At 33.1% G+C, this 17,445-nt stretch overlaps 1 protein-coding gene across 24 annotated transcripts in view; it reads right to left on the bottom strand.

Annotated features, from left to right (window-relative positions):
- The window catches only part of RBFOX1 (RNA binding fox-1 homolog 1), a 681,896-nt gene that overhangs the window by 17,252 nt on the left and 647,199 nt on the right, over positions 1-17,445 (bottom strand). For all 24 annotated transcript variants that reach the window (XM_032197974.1, XM_032197969.1, XM_032197973.1 and 21 more), the window contains one exon: positions 12,856-12,920. In XM_032197974.1, the coding sequence (XP_032053865.1) occupies positions 12,856-12,920 (65 nt within the window). The remainder of the gene's footprint in view (positions 1-12,855; positions 12,921-17,445) is intronic.

Below are 17,445 nucleotides of genomic sequence, written 5' to 3' on the forward strand. Positions count from 1 at the left end.
GAGACAAGTTTATAATTTAGCTAAATAGTGTACTATTATTTGCATAGACTAGAGGAAGAACTGAGAATCAGAAGTTCATGTGTCTCACTTGCTGTCCAAAGGACGTATTATTCCTTAGTGTGGAGAACCCTTAATTTACAGGACTCCTGAGTTCAGCTGACCTAATGATGCATCATATTCCATTTATCTTACAGCATATGAAAAGCAGACCTGGAAAAGGGCAGCTAACCCAACCCAGTCCTTTGAAAATGTGTGATTGTTTCCTTAAAAGACCAATTACAAGCACTAACTGCAGTGAGTGTACAAGGCTTAACCTCATGAGTAAGGTATGTTGGAAATTCAAGATGCATTTTAGGTTGTTTTAATGTTGCTCATCATTTCTACACTTTCTGTTGACTCAAAAAGGTAATATATATATATAGGTAGAGTCCAACTTTATTGTAAAATAAGCCCTACTCAATCTTTGAACAGAAACAGAATTAATGAAAACAGAATTGTTTCCATTAATTTAGTTTACGTGTTAACAACAAAGGCAAAGGACAAAATTTTTACTGCTCATTGTTTTATACTTCAGGTGTAAAACCCCCACATATTTAAAATAAATAGGACTTTTTTTCTCTTCTTTAAATATATATTTTTAAATTGTTACTAGTTGTAAGTGAAATAAATGGCCATATTGAAAGAGTAACATGAGAAATACATTGATTTGATATATACATTTGATGTATACATTCAACATGCCAGATATTCCCACCCTGGGCTAAATGCAATCCTTTTAAGTGCTAGAGCAGTACCCTTAAACAACTTGAGCTCTCTGATGTAAACCTAGACAGTGTGGGTCACAAAAATGTACTTCTGGGTCTCAAAATGGCCATATTCCATCTGAGCACCTATTTCCCAGGGGCAAATGCTTATGCGTGACGTTAGTTCTCCTATTTCTATATATCAATTTCTTGTTTCTTCTAGTAAATTGAGAACTACCACAGATTTTTACCAGTATGGTAATAAAAATGTTTTTAAAGTCAGAAAGAACTGTTTAACATTTAATATATTTCTTGAATTAGAACAGAAACAGAGGAAGAGGACTGCAAATCTAATATTGAGTGATTTTTATGTTTGCTCTTAATTTGGGGCTATTGAGCCTCCATTATTCCAGTTTTCAAAAAGGTTCAGCAATGTTCTATTTTCCTCTGCTCCTTCCTCTTGCCAAAATGGTGCATATATCCATTATTAGGAAGCTTTACTTAAAATCTTTTTAAGATTTTACTTAAATCTTTAATTTACTTAAATCTTACTTAAATGTACTTAAAAACAAACATTTATGACTTTTCTTCAAACTTTTCTAAAAATTCCTTAAAGTTTCTCATCTTTGTAAAGACTAATACCATCAGTTATTTGAATGACAAGTAGATACCAGAAAGGACAGATGCATTCTTGCTTAAACCAGAATGGTATCTTTGATACAATACTGGAACATTAGGTTCCTTCACATACAGAAAATTGGGAGCTTCTCCTCACTGAGAAAACAATGTGAAACTTTCCTCAGATGCTGCACTACTTAAATACCAAAATTCTGATAATTCATTTACACATAAATATATACAATTATTATCATATTCTCTGTATCTAATTAGACTTAATGTTTAGTTTAGAAGTCTGTGGCATCTTAAAGTAAAATGGAGCTCAGAAAGAGCAGCATCTTACAATGGAGACTCTGTGGTACAGTACGAAAATAACTGATCTTGTCTGACCCATAGACGATTTGGCATTTTTGCTAGTACGAAAATTCAGGACATGGAAGTGGAATATATCAACAGATTCAGAGAATGGATCCTAGACACATTATATATATATAATGATTTGAGGGATCTAAACAGTATGGAGCACTAATCCAGGATAATTTCAGGAGAGAAATCTTTGAGTGCTCCCCCGAATAGTTTCCTTAAAATTGCCCTAGCCTGAGAAAGGAAGTGCTCTTCGTGCTTTGCCTGCACTACTACATATTCTTAAAAAAGCATCAAACTATTACTACGTTTTCCTTCCTGCAGCCATTGGTCCTGATATTTTTTCATAGGTACAAACGTATGTGCAGCCCTGTGTGTTGGGAAATTTATATACTTAGGTGACTGTGGATTAAGAGCCTGTTTGCAGGGCACATGTGACAAACTACCAAGTGTTGCCTGTGTTCTTTCTTCTCCCTAAAAGACTGGATGACAATTGAATTTTCATCTAAAATTTAAAAATGTAAAAGAAATCACAATAATCATGATACAATGGTTATGTTTCATATACCAGAATTCTTGGACTTTACTTTCTAACTTCAAAAACTAGACAAGAATCATTTTGCTTAATATAGAGGTGCAGCCCACTTACAACAAAACAGTTGAACAACTGCTAAAAAGAGCGCAGAGCCATGGAGAAGAGGAAATTAAGATGAAAGCAAACACAATACTGAGCAGAAGTTACAGTGGGAAGATTTAGACTACATGTAATCAGTGACCATCATGGGGTTTGCAAACGCAGGCAGTATGTAGATGTCATGGATCAGAACCTCAGCTGATAACATTGATGCAGCTTAGCAGAAAGCACTGACTTCACTGAAGATATTCCAACTTCAACTCTCCATAGTATAGCAATGATTTTCCCCAGAGGTACTATATATGGTAAATCTATATATTTCTCCATTCTGTTATTAAAGATACCTTATTTTTTCTTAACGTCTAAACTTTAAGACTTCAGCATTCTTCTAGGACTCTTATGTTGAGGGTTATTCCATTGTAAATTATAACATAGCTAACAGTTGGCTGGTTGAAAAGTTTCAGAATTTCCCTTTAAAATAATTTTGTGAAGTCTTCCCCAATTCCTTCATTCTGATCTGCTATATTTAAATATTTAGACCATTAAATAATTTAAACATTGATATTAAAATAACTATAGGAAATTTGATTTTGCTATTATTGTGCTTTATATTCCCATTTCTCTAAGATCAAAGTACATTATCACACTCAGAGCATTTGAATCACAACACAAAGACAACTAAACAACTTTACAGCCATACTCATAAATTACATTAAAGTAAAAATAAAGCCATAAACAGGAAGTATTTCATGATGTATTCATTCAGTGGTATCAAGCACTAGTCATAACTTGGATGACCTGATGTGCCTTAGGAAAGTATATTTTACTTTTAGACTAAGTTCTTCAATGCCAGATTCTTCTCACCTATGCAATTTTTTGTTCACCCTAATTACTAACAATGATACAAAGACAAAGGGGAAAATCAGATATTCTACTTTCACTTGGGCATTCTGTTTTCAGTTTGAAAAGATAATGCATCTCCCACTTTCATTCCTGACCTTTTAATTCAATGCTTGTTTCTGAAATTTTTAGGCAGGCCTTGAGAGCATATGGAGTAAATCCCTGCATCAAAATAAATTAACAGTGCTACTTCTGTAAATATTACCTCCCAGAAAAAGGATTCCTTGTTGCCCAAAAAAAGGCACCTCGTCCACTGGCCATGACTCAGCTGCCATTCCAGAAGATCAAGTGTCACGTCTACCTGTGTGGGTGTCCCACATGCCCTAGAGTGTCTCAGATTGCATGAGATGCCTGCTTTCAGGTGGCTTAACCAAACCCATGATTGGATTGCCAGATCAGGCAATTAAATTAGCATCTCTGCATTGTACAGGACATTTCAGCATGATTTAGCCAATGACAGGATGCCTCACAGAATTTAGACTGCCAAAGGCTGTCAGAGACAGGAAAGTCAACAACTCTCTTTCATTAAGGTTTCTCCTAGCTACAGTCACATAACTTCTTTAACAGCAATAATTCGCTTTAATACCAGAAAGCACTTTTGCAATTGTGAAAAATACATTTTCAAGATAAAAATAAAATTAAAAAAAAAAAAAAGCATATATAAGAAGAAAAAATTCCTAACTCTTCTGGACACTAACTGAAAGGTGCATTCTTCAAGACCTGTGATATGCTCGTATTAAATTATTTATTTAGAGAAAAAAAAAGATAGTTAAGAGAAAAATGGTCAGCAGATTGTAACTTATATATCAAGGATTCACCTACGACAAGATTTTTTTTTAGTTCTGCTACTGAACTAAAGCAACTAAGGAATTTACTCAAACACTGTAAGGTGAGAGACTCATTTTAGCATAGCCTAATGTTAATACTGTATGGTGCATTAGGGAACCAACTGCATACACTGGAGATACAACTCTTCAGACTTTTCCTCTCTCTCCTCCCATTAACCCTTGAAAACTATAATGAATTAATTTTTAGCAAATTGGCTCTATACTTTGGAACTTACTATTGCTGCCAAAAATATTTTTAAAATGTTGCCAAAATCTCGATCAATCTCTCACATCATAACCCATGGAATTTCTATAGACCTTTCACCAGTATTTTAAATCTGTACATACCTAGTTCCAGATTTATGTATTTTTTTAAATCAGAGCTAAACAAATATGCCTTGCTCTAATTCATATTATCTGCTGTATCCATGGAATTTCTCTATGTATGGAGTATAATATAATATAATACATAAATATTATTAATAAGACCATAAAGAGTTTTAAACTGCACATTTATCTGCAAGAGGAACACAGATTTTTAACTAGATCTTAACATTTTTAAGTGAAACAAAACTAACGGGCAAAATTCTGAACTCAGCATGTAACAGTAGAATTCATACTGATTTCAGTGGCATAACTGCTTTAAGATTGGCCATTTCCTATCATTAATACATCCTATACACTTAAAATAAATCCTCACTTCAAGAACCAATCCAGTACTTTATAAGTGCTCAGTGTCAGCAATCTAAACTAAAGTCAGTATGATTGAGGACTGCAAAATTAACGCTATTTTTAAGTTTTATACATGAAAATTTTGTTTACTACTCTATTTTGAGAGTATTTTTCACTCTTTTTAGTGCAAACACTACAGAATTTTATAGTCACCCTACTGTAAAGAATCAGTGCTTTATACAGTAAAGTATATGACAAAATATAAAATTGGGGGGATTTATTCTTTATGTACATCAAAAAATGTATCGTTCAGAGTTTATATTTATTTCTGATTTCCCAACTATTATTACAGTTTACTAGTAGATGCCATTTTATCCACAATTCTATTTGACCAGTCTCCTAACATACAGACATGCAATTTCTTCAGCAACAGGTAATATGAGAAATTCTTACCCTTGAAGTTATTTTAATTTTTGAATTAGTTTTAGAAATAACTTTGCAACACAAGTTGGTTATAAAATAATCAGAATTACGTATCTATAAAAAAATTGACAGGATTATTTAATAATTCATTCAAGAAAGACAAAAGAGAGTTTAGATGTTGGTACAGTTTTGGTTTAAACTTTGAAATAAAGACCTTACTATTTTCTGCATGCATATGAAACATACTATGGAAGTTCTCACAAAAAGTTACTCTTTGGAATACATGTATAAATGTTCTTCTCCCATTCCTGTTCTGCAGTATTCTTACAAACTGCTGATTTACTTGGAGTTCCTACATTTGTTCCTTGAGTTCAACAGATGTGATGCTTAGAAACTTGACAAGCCCAAAGTTATAGGAAGAACATTTCTACTTTAATACCTAATCAAATGCTTTGGAATTCTTTGAAGTCAGAAAAACTACAGAAAAGCCATGCAAAATTATAAATTTCCTCTTTCTTGATTGATTTTTTCTAAGCTTGTTCCTCTAGTATTTCTTCACCTCACCTAAAACACATTATAAATTACATGGCAAATACCTATGGATGAAATCCAATTAACTCCCTATTTTATTAATACCATTTCATACCTTTATCTTGTATTTGCCTATTTCACAATCCTCTTAATTTCTCCTTGCTTTTAAAGCAGCCACAGTGAAAGTACTTAGGCTGACAATACTTATAGCATGTTCTAATCTGCCTCTTTGTGGTCTATTGAGTCAATGATCTGAAAACTAAAAACTGTATAATTAGACACTGACATGTCCAAAGGAACTGTTATGGTCTATCATGTCAGATGCACAAGCATTGACCCAATAGACTGTAACAGTTTTGGTCTGTTGGATTAGGAATCAATGTTTTAATAACTCCCTAACTCCATATTTATCCAGTCCACTGAATACAACACTCTTTAAAATGTTAATGTTGAACTTTCTTTCAATATCCTCTAAGAGTGAAGAAGCTAGTATGAAATATCAAATAGATAATTCCTACTTTAAAAATGTTAATCAAACATTTTTTTCCTCTTTTTTAAAATGTCACAGCATAGAATTGCATCAAAGGAATGTATTTATAATCATATTTATTTAGTATGAAGTTTTATTTTAAGGTAAGAATCTTCCAAGCTAAAACTCATGACCTGATGTAGGCTAGATGTACTAAAAAAAGAAAGCAAGGATATTGAAGTTGCTACGTGAATGTCAGAATAAGTGCCCTTTTTTATTATTATTTTTTGAAAATAACAATCACTTAACAGCTCCCACTGTATTCAAGAAGGAACTGGTAGCAGAAGTACTCAGAATCTTTAAAATATTGAGCACTTTAGGAATCCGGACAAGGAAATCAAGGCTTTAATGTTCCTATAGCTTCTTCATCAATTTTTTTTCTTTGCAGTTCACAGCATGGATACCAAAACAGATTTTACAGTAATAATTAAGTCTTTTCTTGTCTACGGGGATTCTTAGCATATCCCTTGATGTTACAGTGAAGGAGAATGGGAATTACAGGAAACAGGAGTAGAAAGAGGGTATGAAGAATACAAGTTCTGACATGGCAAAGGTTTCATAACCAGTGTTTGCTACCATTCTAGGCAAAGATTACCCAAGTTTTGAACCATTGGTGTTGGTTTAATAGTTACATGGATATCACACACATACTGATATCACATACAGGTAAAACAAGCCTTCACAGTATCAGAAAACATGCTAATTTTACTAAATGCTAGAAGAATGTTAGAAACCTCAAAGTATATGAGATAGCTTTCTGGACTTGCTAGTAGATTACAGTTTTATGAAATGTAATTCTTTGCCAAGTTTTACTACATGAATGTGACTCCATGTGCCTCCTGCAAAAAGTGTTATATCTACAACATTTTAAAATGAACCATGCTTGAGTCACTAGAAATTACTAGGTGCAGCACATTCTTATTTCAGGAAATTCTTGTCAAAATGTTCTATATGAAACACCCTATTCATAATATATCAAACTCTTCATATACAGGACTTTTTTCCTTTTGTCCCTAATATATTCTCTTTCTTTGTAATTATCCAATCTTTCTAATTCATTCACTAAAATGTAATTTTATGGCTATAACATGAGTCATAAACACCAGTCACTCTCAAAACTGTGATCTCAGTGATGAATATGGATTATGAAATTCTAGCATTGTGCCAGTGATACTCAGTTTGCCATAGATCAGATATAGGCATAGAGACATACAGGCCTCTTCTGTAACAGCTAGATGAGTAATTTGTCTGCAGTATTACAGAATAAACAAGCTATAGCTACCACACATCAAAACCAGAAAAAAAATAAACCAATCAAACATCACCACAACAAACCTAAGTGTTTGAAGAAGTAGTATTACATGCATGTTGTATTATACCTGTTAAAAAAGTTAAACACAACCTTTTTACCTGTCAAAATGCTAACAGGTCCTTTTGATTCCCAACATTTGAGTAGCACACAATATAGGCTATATATTTTTCCTATATTTATTATCTCCAGTCCCCCAAATTTCTCCATACTTCTCAACATTTAACTTACATAGCAAAATTCAAAAATGTTTGAATTTTCCACTTGGGAATAAAGATATTGCTATATTTTATTCTTTTTCCTCTTCCCTCTTCCAAACCAATTAATTTAGAAATTTAAACTGTGCATGAAAGCTATTTCTCTTAAATCTTAAAAGGTATGATAATTAAATGAATGAAGTACTACTGTTTAAAATATTAATCTTTCTATAAAATTGCTTAATGGTAAATTAAACTTTGACTGAAGATGCTATTATATTTTACTTGCTGTCAAAACCTTAATTTTTAGTATATATCACTAGTAAGTTCCTCAGTAAGAGAAAATAAAATGAATAAACCTATGGCTTTTTCCATTATTTATTCTAATAGATAATCTTAAAATCTACAATACACAAAAAATCACCTCCACACCTCCATCTATATAAGCTAACATTTTATAGCTTGTGTATTTTTATTCTCATTCTACTTTTTGATCCTTTAATAAGCATGTTTCCAGTTAAATCAAATCTGTACCTATTATCCTATTTTATTAGGATAATCTGACCAGAAATATTATTACTCTCCACAACTTGCACAAAATGAACTGGAAAATATATTAATTTGTATCACTGTAGACAACAGTACTTTGACAAAAATAAATACTCCATGTAAGTATATTAAAAATGTAAACTTCTGGAATATCAGGATTTTAAAGGGAGTAAAATTTCAGATCTGGAAGATGCACAACTTACATATAATAAAATCACCTGTCTCAAATTTTGCACAAAATCCAATGTATGACCACAGAACATGTAACACAAACTGACAGCAAATATATATATATATATTATATATATATATATACACCTTTTAAACTACAAAATATTTGTAAAATTTTTTGGAATATATCTTACTGTTAAAAAAAAAAAAAAAAAAAAAAGTCTGCTTCCAGTGATGAGGGATCTCTTCTCATTGTTTATAGTGATATTTTAATTGGATATTGTATTTTTAAAAAATGGAAGTGATTTCAGAGCAAAATACATCTGGAAATACGTGTGTGTGTGTGTATGTGTTTGTGTTTGCATGTGCAAACATCTGTGTGTGTGTTTGTGAGCGGGTGATGGATGGGGAATGTGTGTATATATATGAATACATAACCATACATATATAAACACACAATTATTAAGTATTACAGGGTTAGCAAGCAGTACAAGTGAAAACACTCTGCCTTACTGGCAAGGAAAGTTCATTATCATTGGGGTTTTGTTTTATTATAGTACCATATAAACTTTCATAAATATTGCTGACAAAGTTAATATGCAAGAAAGGAACATTTTTCTTACTCTTATGAAAGATGCAATAATCAAATCATAAAACACAAAACCAATAGCCAATTGATGTAAATAAGTCTGCCCATAGGCTTAATTCAAGCAAGCCATTCACTGAGCTATGTGATGGATCCGTCAAATCCAATACAGCATTACAGACGTACTAGCAACATCAAGTGAACATGCAATGACAAAATGACAATACACCCCACTGCCATGCTTTGGCTTGTTCTACCTCATAAATATAAAAGCCGATGACTTTGCTAGTTTCTCTTACTTCAGACTTTGATACAAATTTTAAAACTATATTGCTTATTTATACTTTTTAAAATTTTACACAAAAGATTAGTAAAAGCTGTACTAACATTTTGCTGACATCTGATTTAGTGTCTTTTTCACATCATTATAATTATTTTTTTCCAAGCGCTCTGTTTGAAATGCTTGGGAATTAAAGCTCCAGAACAGTGAAGAATACTTGTAGACCAGCAGTCCCCTTTTATCAGCTACACGGATTAGGCATTTTATCAAAAATATTTTAAATATTGGAAAGTTATAAAATAATTTTTTTTGATCTAATTTATCAAAGATCTCCATATACTTAAGTGCAATTTATCATAGTGAGAGATCACACAGTGTAAAAATCCAATGTAAGTTTTTTGAAGTTGTATTTGATGATTATACTGCTTCATAAAAACAAACTACATCTTCTGTTTATTTTTTTCTCTGTGTGTGTGTTTTTATTTTCCAATGCTAAGAAATCACTGGAGAAACCTGTGAGGCCTACTTCAGTTTTAAAATTATTTTTAGGAGTACCTGATTTTCTTATCAAACTCACAGTTCTGCTTTGATTTATTTCATGAGGATTCCATTGCCAACTAATTGCCCCTTATATATCTTTTCTTTGCCTATTTCCAGCAATATTTCCAACTCTGACAAACAAGGATACCATTGCATTTCTTCAAAATAGAGCTCTGTTACAGTGATCATTAACCATTGACTTGGTGTATTGATTTTGATTAATAGAAACCTTTCTGTTAACCTTTATATTTAATTTACAAAAATATGTCTCCAATTTAAAGATTTCCTCTTTTTATATCCTGATTTAAGAAGCATGTCAAATATGGGATACCAACATTCATCATGTATATTATTAGTTAAAAAGAATAAAGCTTTTTAAAATATATTTTCATAATCTGTCACTGCTTCACTCATTGGCTGTCACTTTGTTTTCCTATGCATTGTTTAAACATAGACAATAAGTATGTTTAATTTGAAATGAAAATAAATAGATCAAATCAACATTGAAAAGGAGCAGTATATATTATCAGATATGGAGTTTTTAATATTGTCAGGCAAAAGCAGGTGACTATCACACTGAGATGAAAATGTACAAGCAATTGTACTGAACTGTTTTTCTGAATTTTAGAGTTTGCGATATTAATGATTCATAAAATTTACTACATTGAATTCATTAAAAAATGAATGAAAAATTAGTAAAATTATGTAAGTAAAATTAGGTTGTGAGTAATCAGAGGTATCCATGTTTGCATATAGTTTCATATATGCAAAGAAATATTTGAGCAGATTGCTATTTCTTTTGTTCTCTATGTTAGTTTTAAGATTCTCCCATAAAATTCATTTGTGATATTTGTAATCAGTACAAGAAACCACATTCATTTTGGGGAAGCAGTTTGAAGATGATGGGTAATCACATTTAAAAAGTTAAATTAAAAAAATATCCAGAAGATCTATAATTCTTTTAAGATATTTAAAATTATGCAACAGACAGGTTATGACAATTCTAATTATATACAATGTGTATCTGAAAATTAAACTTTTTGGAAAAAAAATAATTAAGGGTTGTAACAACTGCATTGCTACTGACACCATCTCAAGCTTCCTTAACAACATTTAAAATAACTATCTTCTTCTTAAACAAGTCCTTTATTTTTTGTCAGCATAATTCTTCATGATGTTTGAGGACTTTCTATCCGTACAATATGTGATCAACTGACATTTTACCTTACAGCATTTGGTTTATGAGAAGATACACTAATTCATAATTCATAATTAAAAGTCATATTGATATTGTTCACTTTCTCTATATAATGTATAGATTTTCAGAAATTCATTTATTCATAGGAGTAAACACCCTATAAAATGACCCAGGGACATTTTAATGATATCTGGCAAAAAAATGAATAACCACGAGAGGTTATTTTTAATTTTGTCCTTTCAGCTTAATAAGCTTTTAAAATCAGGAATTCTGTTGCACAATAAAATCAGAGAATAATCCTAGAGCTGCAACATGCTAACACACCTTTGTGGAAATGAAATGAATCTACTGAGTAGCACTTCACCTTGTAGGTTACCCTAAGTAGAAATAGTACATCACGGACATAGTATAAATAGCAGCATCTAGTTGATATTACTGATACAAGAGTAATAGAAAGAAACTTGCTTACCTGTCTGACACAGCATGCCTCAGCCACACATGCAAATTATTTTATTCACATAACTTTAAAAAATATATCTTCATTACCCAGAGTAAGCTTTTGAAAGGCAAATATGCATGCATAGCATTGTAACATTCATACCATGATACTTTATTCTAAAATTACGGAATCCATGAACAGCACTTCAATCTAAGAAATAGTTCACTTAAATTTCTTAATCTGTTTATTTCTTTAAGAAAAATAAACTTTTAAAAGCAATGTCTAATTTAGCATCTAAAGTAATATTTCAAATCAAGAATTAAGAAATTATATTCTTGTTTTCAAGGGAAAAATTTATTCTATAGTGATTTGAGAAATGTGACCTTACTTCTCACTGTAATCATGAAGCAAAGCACATGCACGTATCTGTCTTTCACAATATACATCCTCCTTTTACAGTTGTACATTCTTCAAATACTTGAAAAGTATTAGTGGTAGATTTTGCTAAAGGTATAATTTCTGAAAAACAGGTAGGATATTCTTTCTTTTCATTACAAAATCATGTCCACACACTGCAAATTTTTGTCAAATTTTAAGCAATTTGACAAAACCATATTCCAATTAGAATTTAGCAATTTAGCCATTGACTTGAAAGGGGTCTTGATTTTCATCTTGCAAGAAGATGAGTTAATGTATATGACATAACTTTTATAGATGTTAAGTCTTTGCATGTTTTTCTTATGCATATCTTAATGATCTTTTATTCCTGGTATTACTTTCACCAATGTGGTTTACATTTTGAGGTTACAAATACAGTGCAGAAGTAGAACTTTTTTTTTTTTTTCTTTTTAGTATTTCAAAAAGTCTAATGCCTGTGTAGAAAGTAAATAGAAAAAAATATATATCATTTTGCCTTGGATAATTCAAGCTTAGATGCAGTTTATTCTCAATTTCCAATGACTAAAACAATGTCATTGAGAATTGAGGGCACTCAGTAGGTTCAGCTTCTAAATCAACTGAAATAATACTCCTAAATTAAATAATGATCTTTAGCAGCAGACCATCATGAAGCCATACATATATTTATCTGTGTCGTACAAGGGCCACAGACCTTAACTGGATGATCTACAACCTGGGAATGTGCACGTCTCATGCCCAATTCTCAATTAAGGCCTAAAATCTCTTAATTTATGGCTATTCATGGATTATAATAAAATAGCCTGCTTTAGATATCACAGTTATCTGCAGAGCAACAAGACAGTTATGAGACTTCAACAAGGCAAATTTATAGAATCATCTTCATCTTCCACTGGTCAAATATTTATTAGTGATAAATGAGATCTTACCTGTCACTGTAGGCAGCTGCAGTGGCAGTGGCAGGCTGGGCATACCGGTAGGCAGCATAACCACCCTAAAACATAAACTCACATTCTAACTGGTTTGCTACAGCAGTTTAAATAATATTTTGTAAAATTTAGCAGCAACTGATCGGAATATTATTGCCATACTGTAAGTTCAGTTAAGGGGTTAAATACATGTGACATATTTAAGTGAATTGTTAAGCAAAATCTATCACCATGAACTTGTTAAGATTTGTTCCAGAAATGTGGAGAAAGCAATGAACTGTATTCATCAACATAAGTTTTCTAAATACAATACTGTATTCATCCACATTTTCAAATAGTGATTGTTCTTATGAATGAGGTATATGCACATTAATAAAGCAATGTTGAACTTAAAAGAAAAACTCTGCTAATAATTCTTTTTTCTTTTTTCTTTCTTTTTCTTTTTTTGGTACAAAATATGATTGATCATACTTGGTTGATTAAACCTATGAATTAGTGCACTCAATTTACACTTAATGTTATATAGGTTTTCAATTTATGCATAAAATTATAATGAAGAAGGAAAATTCTCTTCTTCCCTGAATTAACATTCAGTTGTATGTAACAGTAATTGCAGCTGTTCAATTAAGCAAACAGGACAAACAAACACACATTTGAAAGGAATTGTGTGCAGCGATGCATTGATTATCAAACTGTGAAAACAGCAGAGCTTCCTGTTCAATGGACCACGGTGTTATATCAACCATTTCAAAATGATCTCAGCATGCCAATTAACAAACAGAGGCCAGTCTCCACAGATAACACAAACACGATTTACGTTCCAATTAGAATTCACCACCCTATAATCCCCTGGGACATGGGTCTCTGCATCCACTCCTCCTCTTCCCCCCACCTTAACAAAGAGTTGAGAAAGAAAGCATTTGGTCACTCAGTTTTGAATAAATTTTGTTCTTTTCCTAAAGACATCATTTTAATGAATTGATTCCTCCTCCTCCCCCCCCTTTTTTGGGGGGGGGGAGACTGCATTCATACAAGAAATTATGCTGAAGCATGAAGTGCAAGTTAGCGTATCAACTCTTACTGTAACAGGAGTAGATTTTTACTAGGTAGTTTTGTGAGTTCCCTATTTTGATTTTACAAATAATAATAATAATAATAAAAACAAAATTTGAAGCAGAATGGTCATGGAAACCAATCATTCAGCTGATAACGCCACATAACCCTAAGAATAAACAAGTTCTACATATACTGACAGCTCTTTAGGAACTTCAGTCTATGAATTGTCACCTCACTTGAGAAACATTCTTTCTGACTTTTTCAAGAGCTCACATAAGGAAAAGTATGTTTACTTCTACTGATCAGTTCCCTGCCAGAAGCAATTGTATCACACAACCACTAGAATACGGCAGGTGCTTCTATAATACTTTTTATGCTGTCTCTTTTGCAGCAAACTGCTTCTGTGCATATGTGCAGCAGCACTGAGAAGAAATACTTTCTCATTTCAGACCATTCGATTTTTATAAGCCAATAGCGGGCTATTACTGTCAAAAGATATATAATAGGCACATATTGCTTGCAGGTATGTGCATACAGGCAATCAGATGTCAGTTAATGTCACCAAGTGCAAACTGAACCAGTGAACACTGAGACTGAGGCCTGGGTTGTGCTCCAAGGAAAAAGGTGACAGATTACACAGCTCTCTCTTCTCCCATCCTGTTCTTTACAGTACCAAAAATAGTGCTGTTTTCAGTGGTGGGGGTTTGGCTGTGTGTTTTGTTTGTTTATTTGGCTGGTTTTGTTTTGAGTGCTGGTATGAGGAAGTACAAATAGTAAAATTATGTAGATGATATTAAACGTGACAAGCTTGTTTTCAACGTCCAGTCCTGAAAATGTATGTCAGACTAAAAGTCATTCTGCAGTGTGACATGATTTTGTTAGCCACATGCACATGTATGATTGTTCCAGTAGTCCATTTCTAAAAACGTTTATTCAAATGCAAGAGGCCACAACTTTTCAATCTAACTATGCACATACTGATTCTCATGACGGTAAAGGATTGAAAATGGGTTACCACCAGAAATATCAATACTTCAGACTAAAACGAGACAGGTTGTTCGTTTACGAACATACAGGCTGGTCATAAATCTACAGATAAACAGGCTCTGTTAGAATTGTTTTTCTTTCCTTTAAGTACAATTTAAAATAGGTGAGCCTGTGAAGACTGACCTTTTCTTGCTCAAAACCTGCTTTCCCTAAATATGTGATGCTTTTTTTTTTCTCTTTCTTTTTTTTTTTTTTGGGGGGGGGGGGGCGGAGGGAGTGCTTGTATTTTGATTTGCTTTCATCAAGGAAATCCTGCTGAACAATTAAGATCAACTCTGAACTTCATTAAGCTGCTGTGGATTCAGCAATCACAATTAAATTTGTGAAAGTCATGGAAAAATTGAGTCTAAATAAATAAAAATATGGAGAGATCTAAGTTATTAAATTTGCCTGAATTCTTTGAAGATATAAATTGCAGGATGGCTATGGATATCAGGGAGATCATAATTCTCTATGAGCCCATGTCATGATTTCATATTTTTGACATAAGCTATTATATTGCTCATTAGCAATCTGGATAATGAGGCCAAGCATTCCCTCAGCAAATTTGCTGATGACACAAATACTGGGAGGAATGGCTGATGTGCCAGAGGGCTGTGCTGCCCCCAGAGGGACCTGGACAGGCCAGAGAAATGGAGTGCCAGGAACCTCGTGAAGTTCACAAAGGGGAAGTGCAAAGTCCTGCACCTGGGGAGGAACAACCCTAGGCACCAGCATCTGCTGGGGGCAACTGAGATGAAAAACAGCTTGTCAGAAAAGGACCTGGAGACCATGGTGGACATGAAGGTAACCATGAGCCAGCAATGTGTCCTTGCTGCAAAGACAACTAATTGTATCCCAGGCTGCAGTAGGAGGTGTGTTGCCAACAGATTGAGGGAGGTGATCCTTCAGCCCAGATGAGGCCACACCTGGAGTCCCATGTCCATTTCTGGACTCCCCAGCACAAGAGAGACCTGGACATACGGGACAGAGTCCAGTGCAAGGTCACAAGGATGTTTAAGGGGTGGAAGCACCTCTCCTGTGAGGAGAGGTTGAGAGCTAGGACCATTCAGCCTGAAGAAGAGAAGGCTCAGAGAGATTTTATCAATGTTTGGAGATACCTTATGCGAACATTCAAGGAGGACAGAGCCAGGCTCTTTTCAGTGGTGCCCAGTGCCAGGGCCAGAGGCAGTGGGCACAAACTGAAAAACAGGAGGTTCCCTCTGAACATCAGGAACCTGTTTTTCACTCCAGGTGACTGAGCACTGGAATAAGTTGGACAACATGTCTTCCAGAGGTCTCTTCCAACCTCAACCTGTCCTTCTGAGGTATAATGATATGTAAAAACATTCTTAGGCAAATTATTTTTACAGGTTTTGTGTTCTAAAAATTTGGTGGGTATCTTATTATTTTTCATCAGTTACTTCAGGTGACTTATCATTACAACAAAACACTTGAAGATATGCTTTATCTTGGGAATCAGGAAGGAAAACTGATTCAAACCACTGAGCTCTAAACTTGCGTGACACATTCTACTTTACAATTCGTCTTAATTTTGATCTCAGCCATTACTATAGATGTAAGTAAAATTCATTAAACTAGTAGTATTCCCTACACAAACTACATATAGGCAGTAGTAATACATGTTACGTATGCATGTCTAGAGAAATATGTAAATATTTGTCTGCATGCATTATACTGTATTGAAAAATAAAGTATATAAAAAAATCATAATTACTGAAATGCCAATAAATACCAATATATACATAATAAAAAACAATTTGCAGTTGCTAGGTTTTAGAAATGCTTTGTGGTTTTATTTTCTCTTTATTTTTATTCTCTTTATTTTCAGAAAGTACCTGTTATGCTTGACTTTTTGAAAATTCAAACAAAATAATAAATTCAGCTAAAAAAAAATTAAAAATGTCTACTGCCTTATCTGCCTCTTCTACTTCCAAAGGAATGACCACACAGTACTACTGCAGCTTAAGTTGTCTAAAATTCTGAATATAGGGGAAATTAATAGAATTGCAGTCCAAATATAGAAATGCAGTCCAAATATGACAAATATCGCACTGTCATAAAATATTGAATGGGACAATTACAGCAATTACCGTTGTATTACATGGGACATGAAGAATATGTGCGATTTTGTGGTTCAATCCTCATAGCCTATTAACATTTATGCACACAGAATCCATATTCTCACTGAATAATTTGTGGAATAGTATGATTTTACAACAGTCTGCATTCAGCCTAGTGATTTTTTTTTTCCATCAGTTGGCATGTCATACTTGTGGTAAATTATTGCCATACACAGGCTCCTGCAATAATGCTCTATAGAGAAATGCAATGATTTAACTGAGTGAAGGAAGGAAGGATGGAAAGAAGGATGCACTTTTTTTTTGTGCATCTGACAGTGTTTATTGGATGACTAAATGATGCCTATTTTTTCATTAGTTTTTCCAATTACTAACATAGTTAATTTTCTATATTAATGTTGAGAAT

Source organism: Aythya fuligula, chromosome 15 (assembly GCF_009819795.1).
Source record: "Aythya fuligula isolate bAytFul2 chromosome 15, bAytFul2.pri, whole genome shotgun sequence".
Taxonomy (NCBI): Eukaryota; Metazoa; Chordata; class Aves; order Anseriformes; family Anatidae; genus Aythya; species Aythya fuligula.